At 46.3% G+C, this 25,722-nt stretch overlaps 4 protein-coding genes and 1 non-coding gene across 5 annotated transcripts; 1 reads left to right on the top strand and 4 right to left on the bottom strand.

The window, feature by feature from the left end:
- Positions 1-11,455, bottom strand: chrna11 (cholinergic receptor, nicotinic, alpha 11). The gene is made up of 10 exons (XM_047019871.1): positions 11,036-11,455; positions 9,554-9,693; positions 9,036-9,080; positions 8,801-8,910; positions 8,606-8,685; positions 4,945-5,112; positions 4,408-4,602; positions 3,089-3,175; positions 2,554-2,663; positions 1-1,252 (listed from the first exon to the last, which is right to left on the bottom strand). The coding sequence occupies exons 1-10, from the start codon at positions 11,085-11,087 to the stop codon at positions 521-523; spliced, it is 1,719 nt and encodes a 572-aa protein (XP_046875827.1). The 5' UTR covers positions 11,088-11,455; the 3' UTR covers positions 1-520.
- A 3,495-nt stretch (positions 11,456-14,950) lies between these two features.
- Positions 14,951-18,888, top strand: LOC124467559 (small conductance calcium-activated potassium channel protein 1-like). The gene is made up of 9 exons (XM_047019870.1): positions 14,951-15,844; positions 16,080-16,175; positions 16,334-16,621; positions 16,904-17,025; positions 17,172-17,313; positions 17,449-17,559; positions 17,911-18,038; positions 18,196-18,265; positions 18,405-18,888. Exons 1-9 carry the CDS (start codon positions 14,951-14,953, stop codon positions 18,633-18,635), a joined length of 2,082 nt encoding a protein of 693 aa, XP_046875826.1. The 3' UTR covers positions 18,636-18,888.
- Positions 18,889-19,119: 231 nt separating this feature from the next.
- rps27.1 (ribosomal protein S27) lies at positions 19,120-20,865 on the bottom strand. Its single transcript, XM_047019279.1, has 4 exons — positions 20,784-20,865; positions 20,068-20,176; positions 19,840-19,950; positions 19,120-19,384 (listed from the first exon to the last, which is right to left on the bottom strand). The coding sequence occupies exons 1-4, from the start codon at positions 20,787-20,789 to the stop codon at positions 19,356-19,358; spliced, it is 255 nt and encodes an 84-aa protein (XP_046875235.1). The 5' UTR covers positions 20,790-20,865; the 3' UTR covers positions 19,120-19,355.
- LOC124467633 lies at positions 19,606-19,736 on the bottom strand. Its single transcript, XR_006956100.1, has one exon. It is a non-coding gene; the product is annotated as a small nucleolar RNA SNORA35 (small nucleolar RNA).
- Positions 20,866-21,083: 218 nt separating the features above from the next.
- Positions 21,084-25,418, bottom strand: lrrc71 (leucine rich repeat containing 71). Its single transcript, XM_047019703.1, has 16 exons — positions 25,337-25,418; positions 24,827-24,933; positions 24,441-24,543; positions 24,175-24,250; positions 23,970-24,044; positions 23,736-23,804; positions 23,461-23,620; positions 23,251-23,334; positions 23,016-23,090; positions 22,709-22,822; positions 22,521-22,608; positions 22,352-22,431; positions 22,189-22,215; positions 21,801-21,912; positions 21,504-21,595; positions 21,084-21,356 (listed from the first exon to the last, which is right to left on the bottom strand). The coding sequence occupies exons 1-16, from the start codon at positions 25,416-25,418 to the stop codon at positions 21,234-21,236; spliced, it is 1,467 nt and encodes a 488-aa protein (XP_046875659.1). The 3' UTR covers positions 21,084-21,233.
- Between the last annotated feature and the right edge of the window lie 304 nt (positions 25,419-25,722).

Here is a 25,722-nt window from a genome sequence, read left to right as displayed (position 1 = left end):
TTTCTCTACCTGCCTGCCTCTCTCCCTCTCTTTTTCTGGCTCTTCGTAGGTTCACAATCTCCCGATCTTAGGCTTGAATTGTTCTGTTTTATTCTGGCCTTATTGCCCTTCCAGCTCACCTTCTCCCCCAAAGAACCTCTTTTCATTTCCTACTGGCTATTTCAGCCTCCTATGATGGTGAAATAGCCGATAAACCTAGCTCTAAATGACGAATGCCCTTTCGTGTCTTTCTTTCCTCAACTTCTTTTCATTCTGCCCATTTTCTATGTTAGATTGCCTGTGATAGACTTAATTCAGCTTGTGGTCCATTTATAAGATGTGCTAAGTGCATCCGAAAGAAATCTCCTGTGCAACTGAGGGAAAACCCCTCTCTCAGAGCCATAGTCAGGTCTAGATTCACAGAAAATAGTCCCTTTTGATCCCCAAGTCTATCCTGTATCCCTTTTCACCCTACTTCCCATTCTCTCTGTTTCCGTCTCTCCCTCCTCCTTCTCCTCCTCCCTCCATCCTTTCTTCTTCTTCAGATAAAATCTTTTGAGACGGCCTCCACAAAGTTGGGAGCGGACATGAGGATGGAGATGGTGCAGATGATGTTAAACACACTGAAGGCCACCAGACACAGGCGGTCGATGACCGCCGCGGCAAACTTCCACTGGTCGGCCATGCTGTCCGTCTCGTCCTGCTCACGGAAACGATCTGCCATGTACCGCACCTCCTCCAGGATGGCCTGGAGCTGGGGGTCACCTAAGACCCCCTGCGAGCAAGCCCCTCCAGGTCCACCGCCAAAGCCCCCGCCGCTGGAGACAGTGCTGGGGCAGCCCACTGTGTCCATGTTGGGGGTAGGGGGCGGCGGGGGGCTGCAGAATTGGGGGGGCAGGTGTGGAGGGGGGCTCCCTGCCATCCGGGGGGGTCCGGCCGAGATGCTGTTCCTCTGGAGGGACTCGGGAAGCAGTGGGGGTTCGTCCAGGTTCTGGAACCCTATGTAGAGCAAGTTGCCGTTGTTGTTGGCGCTGGACTGGGCATGGAGGTGGGGGTGCCCAGCGTGGAGGGGCCCAGCCTGGAGAGGGGCAAGGTTCTGTGGGTGCAGCGGGTGGAGCATGGCGTCTGGAGGGTTGGGGAGGCTGCCGCTCTGGGAGCCAGAGGAGCAGCGGCGGAGGTGGGGGGCACAGGGGGGGCGCTCTGGCCCATCGCTTTCCCCCGGGCGCTTCATACGCAGGAACCATGCCACCCACTGGAGCAGGATGAGCTGGACCTGGAAGTGTGTGTGTGTGTGTGTGTGTGTGTGGGAGGGGAGGGACACAGACAAAGAGAGAGAGAGAGAGAGAGAGAGAGAGAGAGAGAGAGAGAGAGAGAGAGAGAGAGAGAGAGAGAGAGAGAGAGAGAGGGAGAGAGAGAAAGAGAAAGAGAAAGAGAAAGAGAGAGAGAGAGAGAGAGGAAGACAGTGAAAGATAAAGAAGAAAGAACAAAACTGTGAGATGTGACGAAACAACCTGGCGAACACTTCACTTCAATAATAGAACAGGTAGAAACAACATTTGATGTTTGAAAGCTTTGATGTACATCCAAGCAGTAATTGTGAATAGGCGTACCAAACTTCTCAAGTCAAGGGAACTTTCAATTGTACGTATGACTGCAGTCACATCAAACCGAGTTTTCACAGTTAATTGTATTTGCTGTATTCTATTTATAGACATCTAATTGAGAGAACTGAGAGAGAGTGGTAAAGGAGTCCCTGTCCTTTTGAAAGCCTCCACAGACTTCTCTGATAATCCGGTTGTCCTCCAGGGTATTATGAACCACTAGGACTCAATGCCCTTCTCTGAGCCCCATCACTTACTGTGCTAATTGGCAGCTGACTGGCACAATCAGAGTACTTCATCAACACAAAGACCTTGCAGATGTGCAAATCTATAAGCTATCCACGAGCCGTCCTCACTTTTTCACTCCAGGCCAGTTTGTTTGGCTCAAGGATATCAATAAATTGTCCTTTTTTTCTTTTTTCTGTAAGGTCACTTGATGCGGGGCATCTGGAAGGGATTCAATGCGAGGTTTAGTGTGCGAGGAGAATGATGGGCAGGGGGGGCAGATTTGGGAAGCAGAACGAAGGGACTCAGACACAGCAAGCTGAGGAGCCAGAGCTCTGAAAACAGAAAACAGCCTCCGTTTGATGGAAAACCTCCGACCTCCGTAGTCAGCCTCTTCCTGCTGTGAAGGGGGGAGGGGGGGGAGAGACGGATGTCGGCAGAGAGAGGGATTGTGAACGGAAGAGGGAGTACAAAAGGAAAAACAGAAGAAGGATGAGAGTATAAAAAGGATTTAGGGATGTGGAAACGACACAGGCGGTAGGAGGAAAGGGACTGAGGAGGCAAAGTGGGTGACGGGCAGGCAGGGAGGATAAGTGCAGAGGCACATAGAGGTACATTATGTTTGCCAGATGGAGACGATTGTAAGTTACTGAATTTAAAAAGGATCTTTAGTCTTAGTGTGTGTTGGTGTATGTCATGGCCTGTGTGTGTGCACGTGTGTGTTTATGTGCATTTGTGTGTGTCTTACCCATTTCGGCATTGCTCCTCCATTTGGGTCGTGGTGATGATATTGCAGCACCACCACAGTGGCTATGACCGACATCCCCACGATTATCATAATACTGGCAAAGTACTGGCCTGGGAAAGTGAGAGGGAGAGAGGAACAGACTAAGACAGCATTGTGATGGCCATTTGTAATAACAATAATGCTCAGAGTGGCTCTCTCACTGATCATGACTGGGCATTTTTGGGGAGTTTTAATGGTCAGGATTTGTGTTGGAGTCAGAGAGTTGTCTCTGCACTGAGCTCACTGGCACAACCATCTTTTCCAGCAGAAAGCCTTGAGGATTTATTCCGGGCAATAACACTTAAAGGCGACCAGATGGCTAGATCACCAGAGCTTGACCACAGTTGGGCTCCAACGCCACCATGGGTCCAATTAGCTAAAGCACATCCATGCATACATACTAACACACAAAACACACTCACACACTCATGAAACATACACACTTAAATACATTTTTTTTTTTACAGTATTGTCAGACCCACACACACAGATTTACCTATCAAAGGGATGGAGTCCGATGTAGCTGGCATAATCTCTGCTACCAGTAACATGAAGACTGTGAGAGACAGCAGCACTGTGATGCCTGTGTAGGGAGACCACGAGAGAGAGAAGGAAGAGAGAGAAAGAGAGATGAGTGAAAGAGACATGAGATATGTTAAAGTTGGAATAAAGTACTCACTACCTGCATATTACTCTTTCATCAAGTTCCAATGGGCTCCTGTTGGTTTGACAAATGTGTCAATTTGGGACTTTAACCAATCAAGCTTAAGAAAACGGTTTTAGTAAAATCAGATTAGGTTCGATCTGATTTGATTCAAATTGCAAAAGTGATGGGCTAAATGCTCACAAGTAAATTACTTTTAGCTGTAGTTCCTCCGCCAGCCTATCCTCTCTAATTCTGCTGTGGAAACCCACCCCTTAACCCCTCTCATCTCGCTCTTCATTCATCCAACTTCCTCCTTGTCTTCTCCTCTTCCTCCCCCCGTTTATCCTCTGTCCCATTTCATTTTTTAAAGGCCAAATTTCAGAAGTGCTTTCTTGGCACAAACGGCGCCATCGGAGAAGACCCAGTAAAACATCTGTCAAATGCGCGAGACTCGTTAGATCACAAGACAAAACGCACCGCCCCTTTAAGAATGTGGGAAAACTGGATGGATGCACTTTTAAGAATGTCACCAGCATTAATGGGAAAGGCCATCATTTAAAGGCATGTGCCTTGCCGGCTCGCGGAGGCCTTGAGTTTCTGGTCCCTCTCACCCCTCCATCATGTCTGAGGTCAGTATGTGTTCCTGGTAGGCAGCGAGTGTGTAAGCTCTCTCCTTAATCAACTTCTTGAGCTTAATTACATCAATAGGTTAACTGGCTGTGCATTTTTTCTCTCACTGAGCTGAAATGCAACGTAATGCATTCTGTATCTGGGTTAAATATATGCTTGCATACATCACTGCTTTGGCAAGAACTGAATCTTCTTTTTTTCACTTCTCTTCCTTCCTCTTATTTTTTCCCTCTCGTCTACTCTCCACATCCATTTCGCTTCATCACCGGGGAGCGTCTCCATACCTTTCTCTCCGTCGCATCAGCCACTTCTATTGTCGTGCCCCTCTTCGATGAAATCATTCCTCCAATCAGACCCTCTCTCCCTCTCTTTGAGTTTACACTGTCTACAAGGTTCTTCTTTTTCCAAGTTCAATCCCCCCATCACACCCTCACATCACTCCATTTAAACACCCTGCCCTGCCCTTCCCTTCCCTGCCCTCCAACCCCCCCCCCCCCCCCCCCCCCCCCCCCCCCCCCCCCCCCCCCCGCCCCTCTCACCCAGAGAGATCTTCTCTCCTGAGTCTGCGGGCAGCACGAATATGAGCAGCGTCATGGAGGACAGCAGCACGCAGGGGATGAGCAGGTTCAGAGCGTAGTACAGCGTCCTCCTCCTGATGGTGATCACAAACGTCACGTCGGGGTAGGGCTCCTTGCAGCAGTCATAGAACTGCTCACCGCGTGTTCCAGGCACAGCTGGAGAGAGTGGGGTGAGCCGAGAGAGAGAGCGACAGAGAGAGATACAGAGATAAAGAGAGAGAGATAAAGAGAGGGAGAGAGAGAGACGGGTAGTGAAGGGAGATAAAGAATTAATCAAAATATTGTCTAGAGTTCTACCAATGCAAGGACAGATGAATAAAATCCATTTGGAAGACATTTCTATGCAAGGTGAATTTCAATGCCGCGAGTGCACTCAGGTTATATTTTAGTATTCCAGATCCTAGCCTTGTAGAACCTGAACCCAAGACCTTGGTGTTTTAAAATGCCATGCAAACCCCCAAAATGAATTAGAATGGGCTGGACCCACACACCACTCACCCACAAGATCCCACTCGCCGTTGGGCATGTATCCTGAGATGTCTGCATCGCTCATCTGGAGGTCCAACAGCCAACCGTCATAGGTCCAGGAGCCAAACTTCAGCTCACACTTTTGTAGGTCGAAGGGGAACCAGCGCACGTCCACATTACACGTGCTCATGAAGATCCCTGACAGAGAACAAGAAGGGGAACCAGCGCACGTCCGCATTACACGCGCTCATCAAGATCGCAGAAAACACAGAGAACAGGAAGGTGACATTTAAAGGAAATATCACTGAGACCCAGTAAAATTGAGAAAGAGAAGGAGCTAAAGACGGAGGAGGGAGGATCGAGACGTCAGGGAAAACTGGATGAAATGAGTATGCAAGCATTGTATTGTTTATTGTTTCTGTGTACATATCTACTGAGCAGGATGTTTGTGTATCTCTCCGCAGCACAGGGGATCAGTAGCATGTTGAATAAGCAGAGCTGCAGAAGAGAAGGTGCCAGACTCCTGATCGTCACTTCTCATTATGCAGCAGTCAGCTTCCCCAGAACACAATCACATTAACCACACACACACACACACACATACAGACACATACACATTCATACATACACACACACACACACATACACTTACTTTGAACCACTGATAAACAGTGGTTGCTTGGGGGAAAATGTAAGCTGAGCAATTACTGATATGAACAAATCAAGTCTTTAGAGATTTCAAATAGCGCAGAATCAAAATGTCATCTTCAACTCAGGGACAGCATTCGGAGACGTTGGTCATCTGAAGACATACAAATGAGACCAGTAGGAAAACAAATCAGGAAGCGAAAGGCCCAATTTGAGTGCATTAGCAATTTTTCACCACCAAAAGAAACGCAACAGGTTATACAATAATAGTGATTTAGTCCTGCTTTTATCATGTAAATCATTGTCACGTCACACAGAAGGCAAGATTAAGGAACTAAATCACATCCATTTCATTCAAGCAATGTATTAGTGATGATTCATGATTATTGTATTATCCCTGTTGCTGAACCCCTATATGGGCTTGTGATGTTCAAAGCGTGACCAACAAACACTCCCCAACAAAACTTCCTTCCCTCCTCCAGTTCACATCCCTCCTCCAGCTCACATCCCTCCTCCAGCTCACATCCCTCCTCCAGTTCACATCCCTCCTCCAGTTCACATCCCTCCTCCAGCTCACATCCCTCCTCCAGCTCACATCCCTCCTCCAGTTCACATCCCTCCTCCAGCTCACATCCCTCCTCCAGTTCACATCCCTCCTCCAGTTCACATCCCTCCTCCAGCTCACATCCCTCCTCCAGCTCACATCCCTCCTCCAGTTCACATCCCTCCTCCAGCTCACATCCCTCCTCCAGCTCACATCCCTCCTCCAGTTCACATCCCTCCTCCAGTTCACATCCCTCCTCCAGCTCACATCCCTCCTCCAGCTCACATCCCTCCTCCAGTTCACATCCCTCCTCCAGCTCACATCCCTCCTCCAGTTCAAATCCCTCCTCCAGCTCACATCCCTCCTCCAGTTCACATCCCTCCTCCAGCTCACATCCCTCCTCCAGCTCACATCCCTCCTCCAGTTCACATCCCTCCTCCAGCTCACATCCCTCTTCCAGCATACATCCCTCCTCCAGTTCACATCCCTCCTCCAGCTCACATCCCTCCTCCAGTTCACATCCCTCCTCCAGCTCACATCCCTCCTCCAGCTCACATCCCTCCTCCAGCTCACAGCCCTCCTTCAGCTGCATTGCCTGGGCTCTGACTTTGCTGTAATCACACAGGGCAATTAATTAATCAAGAGACACTAAACCTGAAATTACACTGATTAGCTAAAAGCTATCTTTATTTTCACTTACCATGGCCTGTACTCCCACATCTCAGCAACAGTTACACGACCATACCGTCGACCCCTTAGTTCACTACCACCTTCCCATACCATAACTCCATCTGTATTGCTACCGTCTGGGAGTGAATATTAGTCCAGACAGGCCACTTGTTTGTATTCTTCAACCCGGGTTCTCTTTGGTACTATTAACCCTCAACATCACCCATCCCCCTGTAAGCTGAGAGCCCCATGCATCACACACTCCAGCCCTGCACATCCCACCTCCACCCTGCTCCCCCCACCTCCACCCTGCACATCCCACCTCCACCCTCCACCACCCACCTCCACCCGGCACCCCCCACCTCCACCCGGCACCCCCCACCTCCACCCTGCACATCCCACCTCCACCCTGCACCCCCCACCTTCACCCTGCACCCCCCACCTCCACCCGGCACCCCCCACCTCCACCCGGCACCCCCCACCTCCACCCTGCACATCCCACCTCCACCCTGCACCCCCCACCTTCACCCTGCACCCCCCACCTCCACCCGGCACCCCCCACCTCCACCCTGCACATCCCACCTCCACCCTGCACCCCCCACCTTCACCCTGCACCCCCCACCCCCCACCCCCCACCTCTACCCTGCACCCCCACCTCCACTAATAAACTCCACTATGCTCCCCCCCACCTCAACCTCCAACCAGAAACCTCCCTGGTCTGAGCCTGGCAGTGTAATTTCAGCAGAATTATTCAGCAAGGGTGTCAACCCTCTTGCTCGCTCCTTGGCAGACCCACCAAAACATAATCACACATTCACACAGCCTTTTATCTCCACGGAGGCCAAATGGACCCCGGTAATTTGAGAGTCAGATCTGGCCCAAGTCAGGCCACTCCAGGCGGGTTGGGCTCTGCTTCTTAGCTCTCTGTGTGGCGCAGTCTATATAAGCATCATGCTAAGTATCCTTTTCTCTCTCTACACTCTTGCCTAATTGGTCTTAGCTTAAAGTAAGAAATTAAGCATCTCTGTTCACATTCAACAATCTATGAATAAACCATGCTCCACCAGTGTTTTAAATGACGGGGTTTCTTTTCAAGCATCCCTAAATCTGGCCTTCAAAAGGGCATCTTTTTGCAGCTAGCACCAGAGACAGGATCAGAGCCTTCTTTAATGTGGTGGAGCGGAAGAATCCTGAGGGGGATGAAACCGATGAACTCTAAAAATATGAAGTGGAGTTGGAAGGGGGAGTGGGGGTGCTGTATTCTACTTGGCGTAGTGATAGTAAAGTATTCCTAAAGCATTTAATACATCTTAATGTGTTTTTTATTTTATAGATTTATAGTTTAACCATTTAATAATAAGAAAATTATGTAATTACATATTGTGAATCATGTCTAAATATAACGAGCAGTAAGTATTCCACATGTTTAATCTTGTTTATTACTCCTGATCAGAATTTTGTTTGTTGTATGTAATTTTAACAGAGCTAAAAATATATATTTACAGACTGTTGAGCTTATAAATTGGGAATCCAAAACATTAGTGACACCACAGCATATAAAATTGGTTTGTGTCTATACTTTTCCCAGTATGTGGATCCACATCTCTTTGCGTCCATATGGCTCTGAGCTCTGATGCTTTGTCACAGCAACAGAACATGTTGTTATGTTGGGTAGTAATGGAATATTTACGTGACGTTCATGAACTGACAGGCTGAAGGAAAGAAGGTGTCAGAGTCAGAAAGAGTTCTGTAGAGGATCCTTGAAGAAGGAATGGACAGGATGGAGATGAAGGGCATGTAAGATGGCTATTAAAGAGTTGACAGACTTACCTGGAGGTAGGTATTCACAAAATCCACTAGAGTTGACCAGCACATTTGTCTTGAAGGTGGAGTCAAAGTCATCGTCTGCACTGAAGAAGGAGAGAGGAAAGGGTGGAACTCTGGATGCCGTTTTCTCAAGTGTGTGTGGTGTGTGTGTGTGGTGTGTGAGTGTGTGTGCTGTGTGTATGAACGTTGGTGTGTTACCTGTTGTACAGAAGGATGTCTGGGGTCCAAACCTGGTCTGTGGTAAAACGCAGGTTTTTTACGCCCGGGTATTCAGACTGGTTCCATTGGAGATAATGATCGAACCAGCTCTGATAGACATAAAACAAGACTTGGAATGAGTCATCGAAACACATTGCATGTTTTCTTCATTTGAATGTCTGACTTCAAATGTATCTGGAACCGAAGGGGTCGAAAACAGAAGAGCAGTCTTTACCATTCGAAGCCATATGTTTGTGGTAAGGACCTGATTTTTCTCATCCTATAAAAGAAACAAGAGACAGCCATTGAGTCGAAAGATTGGGTTCTTTCCATCAACGGAACAGACAGTTACCGCACACAGGACAATGTTGATAGAATCATGGATCTGCCAGTCGTCATCAGCTTGAATTAGCTGCATTTCGACAACAAGACAGACAGACAGACATACAGACAGACAAACGGTCAGATGGTCAAGCAGGCAGACAGATGAACAGAGGGAGGGATGGAGGAGCAGGCAAGTAGCCGGATAGGTACACAGACAGGCAGACAGACAGACAGACAGACAGACAGACAGACAGACAGACAGACAGACAGACAGACAGACAGACAGGCAGACAGGCAGGCAGGCAGCCAGGCAGGCAGGCAGGCAGGCAGGCAGGCAGGCAGGCAGGCAGGCGGACAGAGAGACAAATGGACGACTTGATGGACAGACGGGTAAACAGGTATGCAGGCGGCCAGACAGACGGTGCCTACCACATCCATGATCTGGACCAGGCTGAGGGTGAAGATCACGGTGAGGGGGAGGGAGTCGTTGCCCACCGGGCGCTCCATGCGGTTGTAGTCCTTCAGCAGGTTCTTCAGCAGGTTCCTCTGGTGAGGGCCCTGCACAGACACTGAGGAAAGAGTGCACAGGAGAGGGGGAGGGAGGGATGAAGTCACATTAGATGCAGACAGAGACATGATGGATGGTTGGTGAATTTGCATTGAGAAGAATAATAGAAAGTTGATGACGGGTGAAAAAGAAAGAAAAAGACTGCAGAGCATGTGGAGAATCTGAGGAGGAAGTAAAGGAGGGGTGAAACAGTGGCAAAGTCTCCCAGAAAGTTCTTTACAAACTTCATCAATACTTCACTTGCTTTAATGATTCGTGATCTTTGTGTGACCTAGCAGTGTATGATAAAGCTGTCATGTTAGCATAAAATACCCCAACGCTCGACAGAGCAAAATCACAAGTGTGAAGTGAACGCTGAATGAGACATCCTCAGGCTTCCTGTCAGGGATAGTGGAGATCATTGTTGGGTAGTTCTTGAGAACATTGACACGTCTCTTTTATCATAAAAGCACATACAGCCCCATTTTTGCATTCATTCAATATCTGTGTCTACTGTGAAGAATATTCTGGCAGAATTTCAAGACAACATCAAGTCTGACTCACAGGCAGTGTACATTATTAGTTTTAAGTTATTTATGTGTTGCATACTCTGCCTGAAGTGAGGTGACAAACCTCAAAAGCTCTGTGGTTCCAGAACCACCTAGGGTATATTATTAGTTCTCCCACCGGCAACCTGTTCCACTCTCTGTACAGTTTGTCTGTACAGCTGCAGCAACATGTCTCCAACAACAGAGCAGGGAAGCAGGATCCAGACAGATCCATAATGGTGCTCAAATCAAATCATCCCCCTGCTGATACAGGCCCCCAGTGAACAACGCTGTCTTGTCTAAAGACTTCTGTAGAGATTTTGGAGAAAATAGGTTGAGTGGGGAGAAGTCGAAAGGGGAGGGCGGGGGGGGGGGGCATCCGGGTAAATTTATGATTGCAGTTAAGGATCCTTCAGGAAAGCATGCCACTCTGTGTCTCTATATTTATCTGTGAACTCTACCTGCCTCAGGCTCGGCACCAGACGTTAGCGCAGTCGAACAGTCATTATCGCAGCTGTGTGTGGATGATCTCTGCACATTCATTTGGCACACATATGCAAATTCCCACTTATAAACAAGGCAACAAACAGATCTGGTATCCACACACACACACGTAAACACTTTCCCTTTGTTCTGCCTTTTCTTCCACACCGGCTACTTTCACCTCACCCCCCTCAGGCAATGATTTGAGAGGTAGAAATATTGAGAAAGAGAGAGTGACGGAAGAAGAAGCTACAGAGATAAGGACAGACAGTCTGTAAAAGAGTCAGAACTCTAATCTTTAGACTTGAGAGCAAAAAAAAGAAAGCGACTTACCGTGAATCAGAGCAGAGAATCCACAGAAAACCAGTGCACCAGAGCCCCACATTCTAGTGTCCAGAGCCAGGAGAGGAGACAGACCGGGTTAGGGGGAGCCTGGATGGAGAGGGGACGAGGAGAAGCACGGAGAGGAGGAACGTTGGATTCACAGCCAGGAATTCCCCTGGTCTGCATCCACCAAGCATGAGAGGGAATGAGTGAGTGTTCCGGAGGAGAGAGGGATAAACAGAGTGATGGAGGAAGAGAGAAGAAGAGATGGTGGATGTGAGGTACGGAGCCTGAGCTCGCACAAGCCTTCGGGAGATTGCAGTGAGTGAGTGGGGAAAGAGAAAAACATCTCATTGATTCGAGACACCAGTCAGCTCTCTCTCTCTCTCTCTCGCTTTCTCTCTCTCTCTCTCTTTCTCTCGCTCTCTCTCTCTCTTTCTCTCTCTCTCTCTCTCTCTCTCTCTCTCTCTCTCTCTCTTCTCTCTCTCTCTCTCTCTCTTCCTCTGTCAGTCTCTCTTTCTCTCACTTCACCCCCTCCCTTTTAGAGTTCCTCTATTTCTCTAGGAGGTGGAGCTAAGGAGGAGAACCGGAGACAAGGAAATAATGGATGGAGAGAAAGAGTGAAAGTAAAAGGGGGAGAGAAAAGAAGAGAAGGGGGGTGCTGTGGTGTGTTGGCCAGCCCTCATTTGACCTTCTCTGGGCTATATAAACGGACCCGGTTGGAATTCACGAACACATGAATATATGAATTACAGCCTTTAATAGAGGGGGGTCTTGTGGGTTCCTTGTGGAATATTACTGCCACAGTATACGGTGGTGGTTTGCATGTGTCTGAGGGGTTGTTGTAGGTATTGTAGGTGAGGGATGTGTGGCTTTGGAGCTGGTTGGGGGGGGGGGGGGGGGGGGGGGGGGGGGGTTGAATCAGCAGGACGGATGGACTCATGTCTAATTGAGAAAGTGCTGGGCTCTGCAGGAGACTCGGGAATGTGCATAGTTAAAATCCGCTTCTCATTCGTCCTCACGAAGTGCTGATGCAGGGACGGAGGGAGGAGAGAAACGGAGAGTGTGAGAGCAAGGCAGGGAGGGTGGAAGGGAAAAAGAAAGAGGGGTACTGTATAATAGATTACCCTATTACTTCTGCTGCCCCCCTCGATATCCAAAGGTTCCTGGGGGGCTGTCAGACATCCTGTGTGCCCAGGAGGAACGTCGCCACGCTCGAATGCACACAGCATGAAAGGAAGGCCTTGTAATCCTATAGGGTGCCAGAGAAAAGAGAGAGTCAGTAGGAAAAGCCTGGGTGAAGGACCAAAAACAGCACCAAGCGTGGAAGGAACACAGCTGTAATATATCACCGCGGGAGAAAAAGATTTTCTGCGGTAATTGCAGAGCTAAAATTACTTTTTCAGTATGGCCTTCGCACACCTGGCCTGAGCTGTTGATCTGGTGGGATAGAAGTCTGGTCTGCTGTTAGGATGAATATTTAGCCTCAAAATAAAACCATAACGCTGGGTTAAAAAAACTAATCAGAGACAACGAGGTGTGGGTGACATCTTGTGGTTGATACTGAAAGGGCATTGTGAGTGCAACAAATTTATGTGGCCTACATAAGTGCTTCATTATTTCAGTGGCAGTTTTGGGTGAGGGCTAAGGATAACTGGGTGCAGGAGAAACTGTAGAGACTGTTAAGAAATGGACGAGTACTCCAAAAGTGAGACTGATTACGTGCGGTGAGCTTATTATGGTGATGATGGCGGTAAGGATAATCCTGCGACTGTGTACACTGTGCCTTTGACTGCTGAGGTCTGCCCCTGACAATGCACAAGCCATTAGTCATTGTGCTTTGCTGTGTGTTTTTAATGACTCCGCTGATTGGATGAGACATCCTAACACGCTGACGCTCCCCCACCACTTAATAGGGTATTATCGACAGCCGAGCTCATACATCCACAGTGGCCGGGTCTTCTGACTTCTTGCAGTAGCCTAGCTGAGCACGGAGGCTTGCCGGCTGTCTAGATTGAAGTCGTTCACCTGTCTAATTACTGGAGAACAGCATCAAGCTCCAAGGTTTATTCGTTTGAAATACAATGAAATGCAAACCTCCAAGCATTAAGACAGAATCTACGTAGATACAGTACATCTAAAATAAAATACCCTTTGGCTCAATCCAAATCTCACGCTAAGGTGAGTAGTCTATCTCTGCGCTTCATCAGTGCACCATTTTTACGTCACTTTGGAGAAAAGCATTTGCTTAATAAATTTAATGTCAAATGTAAACGTCAACTGCTTAGTGATCAGGCTGAGGGTGAGGCTGAGCCCTTGGAGCCAGGTGTGAGGGTGCTAAAGGGCTGGAGCTCCTGGGCAAACCTGCAGATGGGCCACGTTTGCAGCGTAAGCATTCACTGGTTCTACCTGTAAGTAGAGATTGTGGAAGACAGCAGCTTTCCCAGGGTACAGAGATACACAGTGGGAAGTCCCAGTATTGAAGGTAGCTCGTGTTTGGGTCTGTAATAGGGTCAGCGCACCAGGTTGTGTAGTCCAGATGTCTTAGAGAGGAATCATTGAAAAACAGGCTGCACTGAGATTTCCTTTCCTTTAGTTTCACTTCTCTCTCTCTCTCTCCCGCTCATTCTCACTCATTCTTAGCTCTGTTTTATATCAGCTCTGAGTAAAGAACATGTCTTTTGATGAGATTTATGTACTGTATAAATCTTTCTCCATCCATCCATCCATCCTCCTTCCACCCCTCCTTCTCGGTGCTCTCTGTGGCGCCGGTATCTGCAATGGCAATCTGTCACAAGAAGAATTATTAGATGAGATAAACGATCCCAGATGTATTTGTTATGACGTTAATACTTAATACTTTTTCCTCCAGCATATTGACAGGGTAAAGGGGTGACACATTTAATATTTCATAAGCCTATAAGTATCGGCTCTGTGACGCTCATACTAACTTGATTAAGATGTCACATTCCCTAATCTGTGAACCGTCAGCAGGACCATCACTCACTCTCGCAGATTAAATTGGAGGAGATCCAAATTGACAGCTTTAAGAGTCCCCTTGAAAACATAGATAGCTTTCCAAAAAAAAGAAAAAAATACACATACAGGAAAGTCTATCACTTACTGGATCAATGTCTACTAGCCCTGCCTTAAATCCACACTGACACACACACACAGAAATACGCCAGCAATAACCAAGGCTGTGGAACAAACCCTTTTAGATGCTGGAGATTTTATGAAGTACTTTTTTTTGTATGTACCACAAATGATGATTGGTTTTAATAATTTAAATGACATGGAACCCTAAAGATATGCATGGACATTGTACTGAGATTCCATCACATGGATTGAAGTTAATACAGTAACATCTTCTTATGTCTATGGGAGGAGCTTGGCTCTGGCACGGGTTTTTGGTTCACAGTTCTGTCTAGCAAAACCGACAGATTAGGAATTTTTTAAATGTCTTCCTATATTCAAGTCAATTAATTTCAGGCTATTGGATCATGATCTTACTAAAGGTTTAAACAACTGGGAACCTCTTCAGTGTCAAGCTTCATTGGATACTTCAGAAGTTTTCTCGTCAGGTAAGACTGAAAAAGGGAAACTGTTTGACACTGCAATGATGCTTTAGCTGCACCATTCCGATGCAGTAGACATAAACGTTTTGTAAATGTAATTATAATTTATTCAGTCATTATCAGAAAGGCGGAATTCCAGAATAAGATGTTTTGGTTTGGGTTTTTTTACACAAACTTTTACACTTTTGGGTGTGTTTATCTCCCATGCACAGAACACTTGATTTGTTTGCAATGCTAATCAGTGAGGAGCCTTTTTGACAGTTTCCTTCTTGTACCTCTGTTTCTCCAATACAGTCCTCATAAGGTCAGTCAGACACAGTGACGCACCACCTGTGCTTGTTATACAATGGAGCCTTCTCCCTCTATAAACTTGTCAACGCTGGAGGGCGACTTAGAAGCAGAAGACCATCATCCCCTCATGAGAATGGTTCCTCCTCCACCTGCCTTCAGCAGCCAATGCGGGATACACCATTCACTCCAAAAAGGGGGGGATTACTCAGTGTGGCTGGATAGACCCCAGCCGCTGTCTGCCCAGCTTTTGTACAACGGCCAACTCCATGCTTCGCCCTCACCCTGCTCGAACAGACGGGTGGAGCAGGAGAGGGAGAGAGTGAGGGATGTACAGAAAGAGAAGAAAAACGAACGATCATCTGGGAACAAACTGAATAAAAAGCACAAAGCCAGGGGCTGGGGCTCCATGAAAAGTCCAAAAAAGAGTCCCAAGGAATGTCCACAGAACAAACTATCCTACAATGACATCTCTATGGGGCCCTACACGTTACCTGGGTCCCCCTATAATGGACTGGGCCGGTCCCAACTGAACTTGATGGAGAGAGAGAGAGAACTGTGCAACTACGAAGGTGGCAGGCCCGATGCCACGTCACTGGAGATGTACGAGCAACGCAGTCTCCCTGAGATCATCATCACCACCAAAGAGGATTCCCCTCAACAGGACCTGAATGAGACCCCCGGCTTCCAGCAGGACTCGGACCAGGTCCTCACCCCGGTCAAGGAGCTCCAGGCCGGGGTTGAGGAGATCCATGCTAGCCCAGGGAGGTCCAGGCATGCGGTCAGGGACTGTCCCGGAAGAAGGAGCCAGAACATTGGCTGCAGACTGGTCCAACGAAGAAAGCTGTTTGAGAGGAGGCAGGGACTGAACGACTATGCACTGGCTGTGGGGATCTTTGGCATGGTGGTCATGGTGATGGAGACAGAGCTTTCCTGGAGTGTTTACAGCAAGGTCAGCTAACGATTAGATTCTTGTCACTTTGGGAACAATTTGATTTTAAAGTGTTCTAAATAGGGTATTGTGTGACTCAATAATGATGTCTATGATGGATCTATAATGGATCCACTCCTTTATATGTATTTCATTCCCAAAAGACAAATTCTTATTTCCAAAGTCAGACTGACAGTTGAATATTGGCATCCCCGGTGGTATTGTTATTGTTTTTCAAAACATGTGCTCCCTACAGAGTTCCATATACTCCCTGGCTCTGAAGTCCGTCATTACTTTGTCTACGGCCATCCTGCTTGGGCTTATTGTAGCCTACCACATGTGTGAGATCCAGGTACTGGATCTGCCAATCACCTATAGGAGATCCATCAGCTTGTACTGTCTAACCTTCAAGATCACCTTTGATACATAGTTATCACAACCATGTTTTATATATCGCTGTAAGTATAATTGTTTCAGTTAAACGGACACAAGTTTATCTTTCTCCGGCAGCTCTACATCCATGACAGCGGCGCAGAAGACTGGCGAATCGCCATGACGACCGAGCGGGTCACCCTGATCGCCCTGGAGATGGCCGTGGCGGCCATCCACCCGTTCCCGTTGGGCCTGCCGCTGGCGTGGAGGGAGCTGGCGCTCACGCCCACGCTCTCCGAGTCGGAGCTGGAGATCGTGCTGGCGCTGCCCATGTTCCTGCGGCTCTACCTGCTGGGACGCTGCATGATGCTGCACAGCCGCCTCGTCACCGACACGGCCTCCCGCAGCATCGGAGCCCTCAACAAGGTCAGGGGTCGACCAAGGGCAAAGGTCACCAGTCTGACCTGGCGGCGCGCACACACAGCATTGACTGTGACCTCTACCCTTTGACACTACCCCCTGCCCTGTTTCCAATCTTAAATTCTGTGCTTACAAAATCCTTTGTAATTGCTTTTTTTTAAGTGTGACGCAATTGATGACCTTGACCTTCAGTCCATAATACCAAACCTCACATTCATGCTGCGTTGTCTCTCTACGATACCTGAATTATCCTTTGTGTTGGTATATGTGTCTGTGTGGGCTTCCTAGATTCACTTCAACACTCGCTTCGTGATGAAAGCCCTGATGACTATCTATCCTGGCACGGTGCTGATGATCTTCAGCGTGTCGCTGTGGATTGTGGCTGCCTGGGGCCTACACGTCTGCGAGAGGTAGACGCACCAGTCCTGACCCAAGGCCTCTCATGGGTCCGATTTCTTCATCATTAATAAACATCACTTTTAAAGTGACAGAAAAAAAGACTGGTGGATTCACAAATCCTCACGGTTTGATCTTTTCTGATGAATGCTCATCTCAGGCACCATAACTATCGGGACCTGAGCAGTAACTACATGGAAGCCCTGTGGATGGTGTCCGTCACCTTCCTGTCCATTGGCTACGGGGATGTGGTGCCGCACACCTACTGTGGACGCAGCATCTGTCTTCTCACTGGAATCATGGTGAAGAATCAAATAAACCTGGCAACAAAAGAAATAGTATAAATGTAACAAAAATGTAATCTTGACAGCATGACATATCCTATGTTTATCTATCCTTACTGTCTGTCTGTCTCTCACACACACACAATCTTGCAGGGGGCTGGATGCACGGTTTTGGTAGTGGCAGTGGTTGCCAGGAAACTGGAGCTGACCAGAGCAGAGAAACATGTCCACAACTTCATGATGGATTCCCACATCACCAAGAGGGTAGCTGTTAGACTCACAAGTCCAAGAGCAAAACATTTGTACATTTGAATTCACTTGAAATGTATTTTCTTAGCCCGTCACAGCAGGATCTCTGTTGTCATACATTTCAACACTGTCCAATGGCATTTCTGGTAGACTGAATTGTTGAGTTATTGTGACACTGCAGTTGAGATGTTATTTGTGCACTGTGCCTGGTAAATACATACCAGACCATTCCTTGACTCTAACCTCTGATTCTAAATGTTCTGCTCTTTCTGTATGAACCATGTATGTTAATTTCACTTAAGTGTCTACTAAGTGAATGAAATTGAAAATGAATGAATTTTTAGCTCAAATTTTACTTTGATCCAGATAAAAATTGCAGCAGCAAATGTTTTGAGGGAAACGTGGATGATCTATAAACACACCAAGCTGTCGAGAGAGAGACACCACTCCAGGGTGCGCATGCACCAGAGAAAACTCCTATTGGCTATCCACCAGTAAGGAGCCAGCCAATCACACCTTTCCTTATACTGACCTAACAATCAGATTAATGCTCACCTTCATACTCTTCCACTATGACCTTAATACAAATATTTAGAGGCTGAATCACAGGATACATTTCTGAATGTTTGATCCTGAGTCCTCTTACTTCAGGCTGCGGGATGTTAAGATGGAGAAGAGGAAACTGATGGACCAGGCCAACACTCTGGTGGACCTTGGCAAGGTGAGGTGGGCTTGGTGAAGATGGGGCCTAACCTATCCTGGTTCCAATAACCAAATCAAGTTTAGTAACATGCAGCTATTTGATTGGTGTGAATTTTTCTTTGTGTTTCTCCACACTCAATTATTGTTGAGTAACCCAGATGCAGAATATGATGTATGATATGCTGTCAGAGGTACAAGGTTGCAGAGGAGACCTGGAGACGCATGTGAAGAACCTGGAGGCACATGTAGTGGAGCTGAGGGAGGGCTTTAGGACCCTGATGCCCCTCCTCTCCAGCACTCTCTCCACACAGAACTCTTCAATCCGACATCTGCTCAGAGAGAGGGAGGTTCAGGCAGAGACAGCCAGTATGGGTGGACAGGATAGGTAAAGAAAACAGACATCCTGAGACCAAGGAACGCTCTCAACTTTAGAAACCATTATTTGAAGCAATTTATAAAACCAAGTCCAAAGAGATCTGTAGATTTGGGGAAAAAGGTGGGATTGACACCAGGTGTGGCAAACAGTGTTTAGACAATTTGCAAGTTAATTGTTAACAGCATTTTTTGTGTAATAGGGGCATATTTTAGCCAAAGAGTGACAGTTTAGCACTTATGAGTGCAGAAAATGGTAGAAAAGTTTGAGGTGACAGGATCATATATGCACTTTACCTTTTTTCCATTATGTTAGTGGGACAGCCCATCAAAAAGACGTTATAATAGCAAAACATAAATAATAATACGTATACTGAATTTGTCCCCATTGTATAAATAATTTAACAATTTTGCAATTGTATCCCTTTTCTGCCAAGTATGAAATGTTACCAAATAAGCATGATGTGCAAATACTTACAAATAAATAAAACATTACACCAATTCTTCAGCCAAAACACTTTTATTAAGAGACAGGAGGTTGAAGGGCAGAGTTACAGCAACTAACTGATCTGTAATTTTCAACAAGCACTTTCATCATCTTGCTGCCAGTCTTCCAGTGTGGTTCCCGCAAATTCCGCTGGGTCTTAAGTACCTGGCCGTCATGTTGGAGCCAGGGCAGCTGATATCAACCGGTCCAACCACTCCTCTCCCTCATACTGGGGGCGCTGGATGCAGAATTAGTGCTGCTTCCTTCTGAATGAGCACCCTGACGGATGGAAAAACACAGTCAGGCCACAAGAACAAAAGGGGGTATTACAGCTTACATTGCACTGGTCTCTGGATGCTGCTGTCTGTGTTTGTGGACACATTCTGGAAGGAATGTGCGTTTCATTATATAACATCTTCTAAAATCATGTTTTAATGCAGCTAATAGGTACCCAACCAGCTTGGTATAATGAACATTGAGACATTGACTTTATAACTGACATTTGTTCTCAACTTTCGAAAGGGGGGCGCCAATGGTCTAGCACAGCCCTTCTGCAAAGAGAGGTTAATCTAGCACTGGAATGAGATTGAAAAACCATGGGAGGTAGTTGTCCAGTCACTTGGCAGTGCGGAAACCGAAATATTTAAGATTCTGTCCCCCCCCCTATGGAATGCAACTGAGGCAAAGCAGAGCAAAATTCGGGTCGGGAATGTTTCATATGGGAGACAACTGACCCTCTGTGAGACGTGCTTTGCCCCCAGTTGGCTGACACAGGACAGTGGAACAGCCAACACACAGCACAACAGTCTGGGCGTGGCTGAACACCGTTGTAATCTTGTAGCATCCTATGGGAAAAACATAGTAACACAGTATTAATTGTTAATGTAAATAAAAAAATACCACAAAATAATCTACAATATGATGATGTCGAGCTAATTCCCTGGTGGTGAAGTGGGGCTTACCTGGACACTTAACATCCATGAAGTAAGAGTTTGGACACTGGACGAGTCGCTTCTTCTTGTGACTCCTCTTTTCCTCCTCAGGGGATGGGTGCAACAAGTCTTTTGCGAGCTGTTAATGACAGGACATTTTTATTCTCTGGTTTGATTGGTCTGGCGAGATGTTGAGCAGTGCCAAAGTATCTACACAGTTCATTTGGACCATAGGGTAGAACAACTGCATCCGCAGCTCAAATCTAGCTAACTACCAAGCAAACTGGAATCTACATGGTCTTAATAATCGTTGTTTTAGATTGCCTAGGCTAAATTGCTGATTTGCTGGGTACTGTAGATGGCGAACGTTGCAAATCTAACCCAACTAGATAACAAGCATTTTGTCTGACAATTGCACGTGTTTTTATTTCTGTAGAGCAACACAGCTTTCTAGAGGTAATTAATTGTACACCAGGTTGCCCAAAACTGCGTTCTGCGTACGAGTTAGTTTCTCTGGGCAGCGCTGTCACCATGTTTGCAATATGCGCGTCGCCATCTTGTATTAAAATGCGCTAGCAATGCACGCGTGTAAAAGATTATGTACAACCCGATCGACGTAACGGATAGGGTTAGAAACCACAACGGTACATTCTTCACTATTTTATTAAATTATTAAGTATCACATGGGGTTCTAAAACTCGGTGTAAGTAGGAAGACATAAATTGTAATCCAGTGCGGGTACTCACTGGCATGTTGGCGAAGATATAGCCGCTGCCGGAAAGGGAGCTAAACCGGAAGGAAGGGGTTCATATTGGCGATGCATTTGGTGCTCAGGCAGGAAGTGAGTAAATGGAATCAAACTGGCAGACATATTTATAAGGTCTAAACTGTTCCTTGACGTTTTTGTGTTCGTCAACAACATTGGTGTGTTGACGAACACACCAATGTTAAATAAAGCAGTTCAGTTCCATTAAAAGCAACTCTTTATTAACAGATAGCAAATAATGTCACAAGTAATGCAAAGTAATTGACTTTTAATTAAACAAGATACATCCATAATTAATTAATTTACTGTAATTATGTGGGATGACATCTGTACTCAGGAATATATAATAAAGTGGAAGACAAAACGACTAAATATATATTTAGAGGACGAATGAAGATGCATGGGATCAATATAATATCCTCTTACAAGACTATGCAGCCTGCCCCTGGTCCTCCTCAGGCTGACCGATGGCAGTTTTGTTAAGTGGGTCTCTATGTGACATTATCTCTTGTATCTTTTGGAAGACTTCACAATCTTGAGGGAAGCGGTTCCTCTGCAGGAAAGAAAGAGTGCACAGTATGGAGTCACGTTAAGGTTTGCAGACCTTGTGGGACTCAGTGTCTGATACAACTATGATATCATATCGTGGAATAGATATATCTTATATGATAGATATGAGAGGATAGTAAAAGAGACTCACATTGAGACAAAGACGTAGCAAGCCTCCTGCTTCACCCTGTGCCACGAGCGAAGGCAGGAACAGGAGGAGAGATTTCTCAGTCAGCCTGTTGCCTTAAGAGACCACACATTCAACAACACACATTTTAAAAAGATCATTCATTTGAAATCTGCTCGGATGATTTGTAATATTACCAAACTATAACTAATGCGCAATTATTCTAATATTTTTTTTACAGTGGGATTTACCTTAGGCAAGAGCTTTGATAAGGTGAGGGATGAGATAGTGAAGGAAGATTGCAGAGGAAGTGCCACTCACCTGCCAGGTTAAGGGAGGTGAGAGCTGTGTTCCCAGGCAGAATGACCTGGCCTCCAGCGTGCTGCACGCCTGCTTCCAGCAGGGGGCTCACTATCTCAACCAACTCAGCTGACTGGTTGTTTGTGTGTGTGTGTGTGTGTGTGAGAGAGTGAGAGAGCGAGAGCGAGAGCGAGAGAGCGAGAACGAGAGAGAGAGAGAGAGAGAGAGAGAGAGGGAGAGAGAGGGAGAGAGAGAGAGAGAGAGAGAGGGAGAGAAAGGGAGAGAGAGGGAGAGAGAGAGAGGGAGAGAGGTTGACAACAGTTGCCTCTCACAAGCATTCATGAAGCATTCTTTTTATTATCTATGACTAACGACACCCAAATACAAACCTCAACAGAAGCATACAAACCTTATTCTGTGTACCATTGCTTTTATCCTGCACAAAGACAGACAGAGCTATGAGCTTTCAGCTTCGGAACATCGGCTTAATAAATCCAGTGGCATATACCGCAAAAGGTTATTTCTGTGATAAAGGTACAACACAATAAACCTAGCGTTGCGTGTTTCAGTACCTCTTGGTCTGATACAAAAGGACGTTTTTCTTTGCCCCCTGCCTTGCCCCCTTTACCTTTGGGCACTTTGGTGTCGGACACTTAGAAACGAACCGGACAGAAAAAATGAGAACAGTCATTATAAACACAGCTGTGTAACATTTGTATCCGTTGTAGCAAAAAACCTTACCTTTCTTGCTGAGTTTGAGCTCCTCTTTCTTTCCCGCTGCAGCCCCTGCCTGATTAGCAGCTGGCTTCTCATCTTTTTTGGGCGTATCCTGGAACAACACACTTCTAGTTAAGTGATGGAACAGGCTTGGCGGCCTCTGATTCCCTTTCTTAACTGGAGGAAGCGGGAGCCCTGAGGAGGTGACCTACCTTCTTTCTGGAAGCGCTCTTGGTCCCCTTGCTGACGTTGCGCTCCAGAGAGGAGCTGCTGGGGATGGAGAGAGGACGGTCACACTTTGAGTCAGCGCTGACTGCTTGAGAGGGCTGAACACGCAGGGAGGGAAGGGACACTGATTAGAGACTTGAGATGAGAATAGGTCTACTGGACAATAGGGGGGTAACCAATAGCTGGATAGTGATATTTTCAAGGATTTATTAATGAATTTTGAGCACTTTTAAAAGGGAGTTGTTTTACGAGACGCTTAGAGAGAATGAGTGGAATCTTTCCCCCTCTCACCGACTGGTCCCTAGTCAGCAGCAGCTTTCTCCTTTCCACTATCTCCTCGTGGCTCAGGGCAAATGGACCAAGTACCTTGACAGGGCGGATGGAGAATTGCATGACAAGCCACACAAAGAGGAGCACATGACAGCACTCCAGAAAACTATAAAACATACAGTACGTCAAAAGTAAACTTGATATTTTGAAGCATTTAAGACACCAGAACAGGTAGCTAACAGGAGTTTGTTCCTACCTCTGCCAGACGGGCAGCCCCAGAGTCTCCTATCTGGTTGTTGGCCAGTGAGAGACAGAGCAAGGAGCGATTCAGACGCAGACCCTGGAACAACAGACCAAAGTGGCAACACTTTGATGAAATGGATCATGAGTATCCATTATCATCCCAAGCAATATTATCTTAATCAAAAGCTGGATGTTTAAAAAAGGGCATATATTTATAATATACCTGTGCTATATGAACGGCTCCTGCATCCCCAATGGAATTGAAGGCCAGGTTCAGATGTAAAAGAGTCTTATTGGCCGAGTTGCTTGTTGACAGGGTTGAGCCAATAAGACGAGCCCCCTCTTCTCCGATCCGGTTGTTTCGAAGTGATAGGTGAGTAAGGCTTGAATTAAAAGGACGAGTAGTAAGAATTGACACATACTTGAACAGGGAGGTGTGTTTGCGAGGGTGTATATGCAAGTGCATCTGTGGATTTGCTGACTCAAACAGTAACTCACACACTATCTTCAGATAGAAGAAGGTGGTAACTCTGCTCCGGAATAGGGTTTCCCTCCAAAACGACATTCCTGGCAGAGAAAGAATAATCTCAAGTTACATAGCTATAGAAAATCTTTTTTTCCCTTAACATACAGTATGTTTCAGTAAGCTGTATGTCTATGGCACTTAAATCAACTGTGTGTCAACGGCGTGAAGCACATGCAAGGAACAAGATACTCAAATCGCCCAGTCACCTGAGGTTGGAGCACAGTGAGATTGTATTCCTAATGGAGATCAGACTTTGCTCCGTCAGACCGGCCCTCCACAGACTGTAACAGAACACACATTTATTTATCTCCCAAAAAACAATTTCTACGTCAGACGGTACAATTTCAGACGTGTTGCTGTCATATTTGGTATTGCATTAGATGAAGAGGTACTCTCATGATGGCTACTCACTGCAGGTTTTGTAGATGGCTCAGCGATGGAAGAGTCTTCTTCAGCACTCGCGCCTTAAGCTCATCCACCTTCCACCCTGAAAGATGATTTCAAAGAGTCATGTCTTTTATAAACATGCTTGTTTTGATTCAAGATGATGTGTATAATTCAGAAAGGCTTCATGGTACCCCATGGTAAACCTGGTCAACTAGAAAACGACAATATAACGTTTCGTTTGTTCGACCGAGTTGTTTAGAATATAGTAAATAGCTAAGTTCTGGTCTCACCAAATATCCTGACCTCTTTGACACTGCAAGGGTCCTCATTCTCCAGCTCTACCTGAAGGCGTGGCTTTGGGCACCATGTGGTGGTTGCTAATCCAGCTCCCATCTGGATTTGACTGTCCTCTGACACCCACAGGATGTTGTTGCAAGATTAACAGTTGGAAAATGTTAATGAGTTAAGGATAAAAAGGAAATAAACAACTACTTAAACATGACAAGAGTCGTTATGCATGTGTGAGGAGGGGGTGGCAAGAGAGACAGTGAAGCAGGTAAAGAATCGAAGAGGCAAAAGGGACAGGAGATGCTAGAGATACATGTAGTAGTGAATGACAGTGCCAAGTCAACTGTCAACTGTTACCTATATTGCCTCTGTCTATGGTTGGGGAAACAGAGGTAGGATGTCTTATGGTGACAGAAGGGATTTCCCCCATTCCTAGAAGACCACAAAGCTCAGGGAAGTCCATCTCCAGACTGCTATCAGAACACTGATAATCATCTACAGGGAGGTAGAGGAAATTCGTATTATACTATCTCTAAGCAACTCATCTAGCTATTACTGTGAGGCATGACTGTGAAGTGGCAGCACTGTTACTTAGGAAAAGGGATCTGATGACAACTATTTGTACTTACCTATGTTCTGAACTGGACATCTATCCTGAACGTTTAAGCCTAAAAGTAAAAAAACAACAACATATTACCGAGAAAGACATTCAGACAGTGATACCGTCTAGGCTATCTATATGTAACACGTTTACAAACGTTATTTAATGGTGAGTTATATTTATTATTTGCAGATTATTTGCACAATTAGCTTAGGCGGCGCTAACGTCTGGACTGTTACAGTACTACAGTAGCTAATGACTGTACTACAATGCTCACGTCAACTAGCTTGCTGTTACCTGCCGTTTTCGAGAGTTGTTCCTCAACTCCTGCATTGCCCTTCTCTGTCTTCTCTTTTGCCTTTTCAACTCGCTTTCCCATTTTGCCTGTTTAGATAGGCTAATTGAATATATATCAAGCTAGTCTATAATTAGTAAAGCAAGCTAGCTCTATAGACGAGCAGCGTCATTAATTGTTGCTATGGCAGCAACCAAACAGAAAGGTGTGTAGGATGAAAAGTGGATATGTTGTCTCACAATATTAGTCTAGCTCTACTAAGAATGTTTATCAAACTTTATTTCCGATTTGTTACATGGTGTGTCTGGTATTATTAGTGCAAACACAAATGCAAGCTGTCTTGACATACAATGTAGCTAAATATTCATATTAGATTACTGATACTAGG

Source organism: Hypomesus transpacificus, chromosome 4 (assembly GCF_021917145.1).
Source record: "Hypomesus transpacificus isolate Combined female chromosome 4, fHypTra1, whole genome shotgun sequence".
Taxonomy (NCBI): domain Eukaryota; kingdom Metazoa; phylum Chordata; class Actinopteri; order Osmeriformes; family Osmeridae; genus Hypomesus; species Hypomesus transpacificus.
This window is presented reverse-complemented; position numbering and strand designations above follow the sequence as displayed.

Excerpts from the sequence above, each read along its gene's own strand:
- lrrc71 (XM_047019703.1), bottom strand. The coding sequence starts at position 25,418 with ATGGGAAAGCGAGTTGAAAAGGCAAAAGAGAAGACAGAGAAGGGCAAT. Across the intron at positions 24,045-24,174 it reads AGCCATCTACAAAACCTGCA|TCTGTGGAGGGCCGGTCTGA; the intron begins GTGAGTAGCCAT and ends GTTCTGTTACAG. Across the intron at positions 21,596-21,800 it reads CACCTCCCTTAACCTGGCAG|GCAACAGGCTGACTGAGAAA; the intron begins GTGAGTGGCACT and ends TGGTCTCTTAAG.
- rps27.1 (XM_047019279.1), bottom strand. Across the intron at positions 19,951-20,067 it reads CATGGATGTTAAGTGTCCAG|GATGCTACAAGATTACAACG; the intron begins GTAAGCCCCACT and ends TTTTTCCCATAG. Across the intron at positions 19,385-19,839 it reads CAAAGCACGTCTCACAGAGG|GGTGCTCATTCAGAAGGAAG; the intron begins GTCAGTTGTCTC and ends TCCATCCGTCAG.
- chrna11 (XM_047019871.1), bottom strand. The coding sequence starts at position 11,087 with ATGTGGGGCTCTGGTGCACTGGTTTTCTGTGGATTCTCTGCTCTGATT. Across the intron at positions 5,113-8,605 it reads TTGTGAATACCTACCTCCAG|GGATCTTCATGAGCACGTGT; the intron begins GTAAGTCTGTCA and ends GTTCTCTGTCAG. Across the intron at positions 2,664-3,088 it reads GGACTCCATCCCTTTGATAG|GCCAGTACTTTGCCAGTATT; the intron begins GTAAATCTGTGT and ends TCACTTTCCCAG.
- LOC124467559 (XM_047019870.1), top strand. The coding sequence starts at position 14,951 with ATGGAGCCTTCTCCCTCTATAAACTTGTCAACGCTGGAGGGCGACTTA. Across the intron at positions 16,622-16,903 it reads GCATCGGAGCCCTCAACAAG|ATTCACTTCAACACTCGCTT; the intron begins GTCAGGGGTCGA and ends TGGGCTTCCTAG. Across the intron at positions 18,039-18,195 it reads CTCCTATTGGCTATCCACCA|GCTGCGGGATGTTAAGATGG; the intron begins GTAAGGAGCCAG and ends CTCTTACTTCAG.